Source organism: Phragmites australis, chromosome 10 (assembly GCF_958298935.1).
Source record: "Phragmites australis chromosome 10, lpPhrAust1.1, whole genome shotgun sequence".
Taxonomy (NCBI): domain Eukaryota; kingdom Viridiplantae; phylum Streptophyta; class Magnoliopsida; order Poales; family Poaceae; genus Phragmites; species Phragmites australis.
Window position 1 is genome coordinate 7,333,841 of NC_084930.1, and position 8,393 is coordinate 7,342,233.

At 45.9% G+C, this 8,393-nt stretch overlaps 1 protein-coding gene across 1 annotated transcript; it reads left to right on the forward strand.

Moving 5' to 3' along the window:
• Positions 1-1,387: 1,387 nt before the first annotated feature.
• Positions 1,388-4,326, forward strand: LOC133883634 (transmembrane 9 superfamily member 8-like). The gene is made up of 7 exons (XM_062323008.1): positions 1,388-1,624; positions 1,720-1,884; positions 2,045-2,154; positions 2,238-2,346; positions 2,433-2,545; positions 2,647-2,800; positions 2,908-4,326. The coding sequence occupies exons 1-7, from the start codon at positions 1,508-1,510 to the stop codon at positions 4,063-4,065; spliced, it is 1,926 nt and encodes a 641-aa protein (XP_062178992.1). The 5' UTR covers positions 1,388-1,507; the 3' UTR covers positions 4,066-4,326.
• The last annotated feature ends 4,067 nt before the right edge of the window (positions 4,327-8,393 follow it).

Genomic DNA, 8,393 nt, shown 5'->3' on the forward strand with positions numbered 1-8,393 from the left:
TGGGTCAGGGACTCAGGGTGCAGGCACACCTGTTCTTCGATAAACGCAGAAACGGCGGCATGTTCGCACCTCCATCGAGCCACTGACGCTCCGATATTGCACCGTTTCTGTTCAGTCCTGACACATCGTCAACATGAAGTCTAATCCATATCTTGCACAACTAAGAACATCTAGTAATAATCTAGCAGTAGCGGCAGAGATTAATAGATCGACTGTTATAGGTAATTTGTACTAAACTAGTTATTAGACTCATCTGTGTGTGGGTGTCAACTAAGGAGTTATAAGAGGTAGCCCAGGTGTATGACGCGTAGCATGCTATGTAGGCGAGCGTGCGAGTCAGAGACGAAACACGGAAGCAAAACAAATACAAGCGAAGTAGTGCAGATTGAGTAACATGAGGTAAATAACTTCTGTGAAGTTTAGAATAGTCTATAGGACTAGAAGCACGACGTCCTGCCTGATGCGAGAACTACTATGTATTTTTTAAGTAGTAGAGATCAGACAGTGCAGATTAAAGATGGCCAACTGGGCCGTGCCTAATGGACCGGCTCGAGGTACGGCACTGTAGACACGACCCAGACACGAGGGTAGATGGGCCGGGTCGGCACGGCACGGCCCTGTTTAGACGGACATGGTCCAGGCATGGGCACGACCCATCCCGCCTTGCACCTACTTCCCGCCCCTGCGCCGTCCCGCCCCGCACCGGCTGCCCTCGCCTCCAACCTCCACCACGGTAGCCCGCCCCCGCTCGCCCCCACCTCTCCTCGCCGCTCGCCCCGCCCTTGCACCGCCTCACCGCCCCACCCCGCCTCGGCTGCCCGCCACCCTCGCCCTGTCGCATGGCCCGTCGTGCTGCAACTGTGCCCTGACCGAGCCAGTCAGGTACTGTGCTTCACGAGCAGTGCCATGGACCGATGGCACAGCATGCGGGCCGGCACAACACGGCCCGTTATAATATCTGGGCCTATCAGGCCATACCGTAGCCAGACTCGTACCGGGCCGATACCACTAGTCTATTTGACTATCTCGGTTCAGACTCACAATAGCAGAGTTTATTACTGTATTTTTTTTTTCAAATTAAAGTTTGTTACTGAATGTGGTTGCTCCTAAGTTTTTTTAAGACTCTGTTGTTCTTTTTTCGTTCATTAAAAAAGAAGAGAATTACAACACCAAACCTCCGAAGAGGAATTGTTGCGGAGGTACGTGACAGTCTGAAACCTCTTGAAGAAAACTGTGACACTGAACTCTCACAAACACGCAACTTGAACGGTGTAACGTAACCAACTTAGCCAGCGTACCTTGCAGCCTAAACCACCGTCATTAACACGGGCCTGGCGAAACGCAGTGTCAGAGCCTGGGGTACATCAGGCAGCCTCCCACCAAAACCCCGCGACCCGGCCCCGGCCCCGGCCACCCGTCAAATCCAAGCAAAGGCCACCCCGGCCGGCGACTTCTCTCTTCCGGTTTCCGTTCCTCCCTCCCTGTGCGCTCCGATCCCCCGCCACCCATGGCGACGACCCACGTGGCGCCGGTGCTCTTCCTCATCGCTGCTTTCGTCCTCGCCGGCGCAGGCGCCGCACGCGGGTTCTACCTCCCCGGCGTCGCCCCCGCAGACTTCCGCAAGGTCCCCCCTTTCTTTCTTTCTTTCTTCTCCTGCTCTCTCTTTCGGCTTTTCTGGGCTGGGTTGATTTTTTGATCTCGGTGGTTTCTTGATTGCAGAAGGACATGCTCCCCGTCAAGGTGAACCAGCTGAGCTCCATCAAGACGCAACTGCCCTACTCCTACTACTCCCTCCCCTTCTGCAGGCCGGACACCATCGTCGACAGCGCCGAGAACCTCGGCGAGGTCCTCCGCGGCGACCGCATCGAGAACTCGCTCTACGTGGTAAGCGCCGTATGGTACTAATACTAGTCTATTGTACTAGTACTTAGTACAGTAGTGCCTAGCTGTTGTCCCGGGACAGTTTGAGTAAAATATCACTGGTGTATGTTTGCTGTCATCAACTCGGTGCCATTGTGAAATTTCAATTGTGATTGCAATGCAGTTTGAGATGATGGAGCCTAAGCTGTGCCAGATCGTGTGCAAGATTGTTCTGAGCCAAGATGAAGCCAAGGATTTGAAGGAAAAAATCGACGATGAGTACCGCGTAAACATGTGAGATGCCGCTTGCATATCAATTGTCCAGATGTTTCAGATGATTGTAATGGGAGACTGAACCTTGCTTTCGTGGCTTGCAGGATTCTTGACAATCTTCCTTTGGTCGTCCCGATCAAGCGATTGGATCAGGAGGCGCCTACGGTCTATCAACACGGTGTGCATGTCGGCGTCAAGGGCCAGTACTCCGGGGTGGGTTGATGCTCTGCTTACTAGCTAGATAGACCGATCTATTCAGCTTATGTCAAAGTGTTCTGATTTGAATGTCCTTGATACAGCGCAAGGATGAGAAGCATTTCATTCACAACCACTTCACATTTCTGGTGAAGTATCACAAGGATGCAAACACAGATCTTGCTAGGATTGTGGCCTTTGAGGTTAAACCAAACAGGTTTAATATTCGTCCCTCATTTCTGGATTTATGCCATGGTGCTTACTTTCATTTTAGATTTACGTGATTCTTATAACAAAAATTTATAATATCTGCTGTAGTATTAAGCATGAATATGATGGTGATTGGAAGGGGAATGCTACACACCTTAAAACCTGTGATCCACAATCAAGACATCGAGTCGTAGACTCTGATTCACCTCAAGAAGTAGAGGCGAACAAAGAGATCATTTTCACCTACGATGTTAACTTTGAGGTAGTTTCCACTTGCATCTCGAACTGTTTGTCTACAATCAGCCTTGTGACAAAGATCCCACTTCAAACCTCCTGACATTTTTTTTGTTCATATGCTGTGCCACGCAGGAAAGTTCTGTCAAGTGGGCATCACGCTGGGACACCTACCTTCTGATGGCAGACGACCAAATCCATTGGTTTTCCATTGTCAATTCTCTGATGATAGTCCTCTTCCTCTCTGGGATGGTTGCCATGATCATGCTCCGGACCCTGTATCGCGACATCTCCAAGTACAACCAGCTAGAGAACCAGGAGGATCCTCAAGAGGAGACAGGGTGGAAGCTTGTCCATGGAGATGTGTTCAGGCCGCCGGTCAATGCGGACCTGCTGTGCGTGTATGCCGGCACAGGCGTACAGTTCTTTGGGATGCTGCTCGTTACCTTGCTGTTCGCCATCCTTGGACTCCTCTCACCCTCGAACCGGGGAGGGCTCGTGACAGCCATGCTCCTCCTCTGGGTCTTCATGGGCCTGTTCGCAGGGTACTCCTCCTCACGCCTTTACAAGATGTTTAATGGCTCGGAATGGAAGAACGTCACCATCAAGACGGCCTTGATGTTTCCTGGCATAGTGTTCGCTATATTCTTTCTCCTGAATGCGCTCATCTGGGGCAAGAAATCCTCCGGTGCCGTGCCATTCACCACCATGTTTGTATTGGTTCTCCTCTGGTTTGGAATCTCCGTGCCTCTGGTCTTCGTCGGCAGCTACCTCGGGTTCAAGAAGCCTGGCATGGAGGACCCAGTGAGGACGAACAAGATACCGCGGCCAATACCAGAGCAGCCATGGTACATGAACCCGGTCGTCTCGGTACTGATCGGAGGCATCCTGCCCTTCGGTGCTGTTTTCATCGAGCTCTTCTTCATACTGACATCGATCTGGCTGCACCAGTTCTACTACATCTTTGGGTTCCTGTTCCTTGTCTTCGTCATCCTGATCCTGACCTGTGCCGAGATCACCATTGTGCTCTGCTACTTCCAGCTCTGTGGCGAGGACTACCAGTGGTGGTGGAGGTCCTACCTGACGTCCGGCTCGTCAGGGCTGTACCTCTTCCTGTACGCCACATTCTACTTCTTCACCAAGCTGGAGATCACAAAGGCGGTCTCCGGCGTGCTCTACTTCGGCTACATGCTCATTGCCTCATACGCCTTCTTCGTGCTCATGGGTACCATCGGCTTCTACGCGTGCTTCTGGTTCACCAGGCTCATCTACTCTTCGGTCAAGATAGACTAGAAATCTACAGACAAGAGTTGCATCACCGGTTTGAAAAATCAGAGATCAAAAGAGAATAGTAGGAAAGGAAGCATCAAAACGTAGCATGCAGGTTTATACAAGGCGAAAAGTAGGCTGCTTATTCAGGTGTTTTAGTGTATTTGCAGTTCAATTCAGTTACACTAATGAGTTTACTTCGACGTCAGTAATTTGGTCCATGTGTGTATCCTTACAAAACAGGTTTCAGATGGTATAATCCAACGATTTAACATTTTAACCATATTTTCTGTGTCCGAAATGCTGAATAATCTCAGCGTCTCTTTTGAGCATCTTGTTCTACATCTACTGTCTTCTCGTTTGAAACTGGGTTGTAGCTGCATGAACGTGAAAAGAGTATCAATAATCGGGTGCATTTCTCTTAAGGCAATTCTAGGCAAGACCTTGAATCACAGGGATTGCTGATTTCCTGCTTGGTATCCATTTCGATTGGAGATTATTTCTACCTGAAAGGCCAATAAAAATTGCTGAAATGCAGGTCGTCATCTTGCATCTTTTTTATGCTTTGCGACGGATGTTGAAGAATCAATAGCTCCTACTTAGCAAAGTTGGCCTATCCTGCTCAATTCAAGGCTCTTTCACGTCATTCGCATCGAACATTATTTGAAAGATTAAGGCAAAAAATAAGTGTAAATTCTTTGCATGGATACAGATTCAAAACAAAATTCTCATGGCAGATATCCTTGCCGTTAGAGAGTGGCCACGTCAATCACAATACACCTTGTGCCAAACCAGAGATGGTGGTTCATCTGTGCCGAGTGCCCCTTCACCATCCAAGTTTGATTGTAAGTGCTCTTTACGCTCCACCTCCATTTATCCATTTATCACCGCATGTTACATCCGTCGTTTTCTCCATGTTACGAGACTAGTGGCACGGGACGTCGCAGGCTACGCCAATACACGCCGAAGATATCTCAATTGGGCTTTGATATATAATATGGAACGTTTGGAAAGAAGTTTGGAAAGAACTAAATCGACGTATTTTTCAAGGTTTGCCCAAACAAGAAAATAAGGTAGTCCGACTCATTATAGATAACATCAGTATGAGGCCGGACACGATATTTTTAGAGGGTGAGGTATTCATTTTACTGATCTGTTTGTATCATTTATATTGTAGATCTCAAAATCTATCACACCATGGCACGAGAAAGGTAATCTTGTCACAATTATTTTTCGGCCCCTACTGGTTATATATTAAATAAAGATAAAGGAAGGTACATAGATAAATTACAATCCAAAAACAAAGAAAATAAACAACCCTAAACAATTTATTCTAAAGAAGCAAGCCATTGGAACATATCATCAACAAGACTTGATCTAGCTCGATGGATAACCAAACGAAACTCTTTTTTGAAGAGAGCCAGAACCCCGTGGACAGACGGTGAAGCCTCATTGAAAACCCAATCATTCCTGATTCTCTAGGTACTCCAACACATTAGAGTTATAATTTCCATAGCAAAAGGGACCTTCAGACATTTCCTGAATGATTTCAGAACCTGAGTGGGCCTAAGCTGCATGTTAACATTCAGATAAATTTTGGACCAACAAAGTCGAGCAAAATTGCAATATAAGAAGAGATGATTCCTAGTTTCCTCCAGCTGCAGGATGCAGAGGTCGCAAGTGTATGAGGGAAGTTCCATATTTTTCCTTTTTTAGAAGTTCTCTTGTATTCAGCCTGTCCTTCAAGAGAAACCAGAAGAAGACTTTGTGCTTCATTTGACAGCAGCTTTTCCAATTCCAATTAAAAATAGGATGAATTTGCCTGTGACCAATAAGAGAACTATAAGCCTTTCTTGAGGAATATTCCGAATTGCCCCAGATATACGTCCAAACATCATTGATGTCAACCAAAGTGACCTGAGAGATGAGCAATTGAAGCTCCTGATATTGTTCATACGCCTGGACCGAGAGAGGAAGATGAAAAGCATCCAATCTGCCATCTAACTGAGCCATCATAAGAAGGGTCAATCTATTGTCTTTAACATAAGAGTATAGCTGTGGGAATTGGTGTTGGAGAACATAGCCCGCCCAAATATCATCCCAGAAGAGGATAGTGCTTCCATTCCCAACAATTGGCTTTGAAATCCCTTTGTACTGGTCCACTAGTTTAAGAACATCCCTCCACCAAAAGGATACCCTTTTGACATTGGTCTGAATAAAACCCAAAGAGTAATAAGCATTCCAGAGCAGCTGAACCCAAGGCAGGTCAAACTTGTTAAAGAATTTATGCAAATTTTTCATGAGAAGAGCCACATTATGCACTCTGAGATTGATGACCCCCAAGCCCCCTTCCTTCTTTGGTCTACAAACCATTTTCCAAGAGGCCAGAGAAGGCTTCTTACCATATAAATCTGAGCCTCTCCAGAGGCAGTGCTTTCTATATGCATCAATTTGTTTAATAACAGCAACAGGAACTTTGAGTGTGCACATATAGAAAGTTGGAAGAGCAAAAAGAACAGAGTTCACCATTTGTAATTTTCCAGCCTGACTGAGGAAAATGGAGGTGCTAATTAGTCTTTTTTCAGCTCTCTTGATAATAGGCATGAATTCTGCAAGTTTAGGCTTAGTGAGACCAAGAGGTAGACCAAGATATGTGAAAGGTAGAGATCCCTTTTGACATTGAAAAGTATTTGCAAGAATGTCCATTTTATAATCTGGCACATTAATTGGAACCATGACAGATTTACTATAATTGACTCTCAGCCCAGTACAGTCTGCAAAGGTATTGAGAAGTGCCTTAAGTAAGAATAGCTGCCTGGGACAAGCTTGCATCACAAGAAGGGTATCATCAGCATACTGTACAATTAGAAAATCTTGGTCAGCTGCAATCTGAAGAGGAATGTGAATAAGCCCTTGATCTTTAGCCTTATTGAGAACAGATTGAAGCAGGTCAGCAACAAGGACAAAAAGAAGGGGGGAGAGAGGATCTCCCTGACGAACACCTCTTTTACAATGAAAAACCTTTCCTGCCACTCCATTCAAAAGGACAGCAGAGATTCCAGAACTTAGAATCTGAGAAACCCAAGAAATCCATTTTTGTCCAAAGCCTTTATGTTGGAGAATTTCCAGAATGACCTGATGTTCTACCTTGTCAAAAGCCTTTTCAAAGTCAAGCTTGAGAAGAACTATTTCCTTCTTAGATTGATGACAAAGAAAAAGATATTCAAAAGACCAAGCCAAACAATCTTGAATTGATCTGCTTTTGATGAACCCATACTGATTAGAATGAACTAACTTTGTAATGACCTGCTGAAGCCTATTTGCCAAAAGCTTTGTAATCAGCTTGATAGAAGAATTAAGGAGAGAGATAGGCCTGTAATCTCCCACAAGAGTAGGGCTATCTTTCTTAGGTACTAAAGTGATATAAGACCCATTAATGCTTTGTGTATTGACTGCCCCATCAAAAAAAGCAGCACATAAATCATAGAAATCTTCTCTAATAAATGACCAACATTTCTTTAAAAAATCTCCATTGAATCCATCCGGTCCAGGGGATTTATTGGAAGGAAGGGCAAAGATAACCTTATCAATCTCCTCATTGCTAAAAGCAAGATCAAGCCAATCCAAATCATCTCTAGAAACCAGGAGCTCTGACAGATTAAAGTACATTTCAGTGTACTCAGAAGTTCCCATTCTATTCTTATAGACTTCCCAAAGTAAAGTAGCTTTATCATCATGAGAAGAAAAGGTGTTACCCGAAACATCTTTAATGGTTAAGATAGAGTTCTTGTCACAATTATAACTGCAAACCAAACAATTACTTAAATTGTCAAACCTGTAACAAATGACAAAATGTGGCATTGTGGCTAGCCCTTGCTCTCTTTTTCAAAATGGTGCAAGCGTGGCTCATTACACGACAGGCGACAGGACAAGAAAAGAAGAGATTTTCTTCAGTAAATTTTTTTTGCCTGTTCTACACGGATAACAAGACAATACACAAACAAACCACATGAAATTTATACATATCGAACACGACACCCAACAAAAGGTAAGAGCTTATTATTGGAACATCGATGATTAAGCTAGCTAATCGACGATCTCCTTCAGCCAGCGACGAGGGCTTCGCTCTAAGCCCGGCGAGCCTGCTGGTCGTGCCCGCTCCGCTTCCCCCCGAACATGAAGTAGCCGAGGGCACCGACAACGAGGAGGCCACCGGCGGCCAGGGTCGTCGGGTTGTAGCGCCGCAGCGGGTCGTCGGCCATGGACGCCCACGCCTTCACCTTCTCCGGCCACATGACGCTCGATGCTCCTCCTGATGGTTATCTCCAGTACGGACTTGGAAGCTTTCTGTG

Bases quoted from the DNA above. Each gene is read 5' to 3' on its own strand.
- LOC133883634 (XM_062323008.1), top strand. From the start codon at position 1,508: ATGGCGACGACCCACGTGGCGCCGGTGCTCTTCCTCATCGCTGCTTTC. The intron at 1,885-2,044 runs GTAAGCGCCGTA...ATTGCAATGCAG, and splicing joins TCGAGAACTCGCTCTACGTG to TTTGAGATGATGGAGCCTAA. The intron at 2,347-2,432 runs GTGGGTTGATGC...TCCTTGATACAG, and splicing joins TCAAGGGCCAGTACTCCGGG to CGCAAGGATGAGAAGCATTT.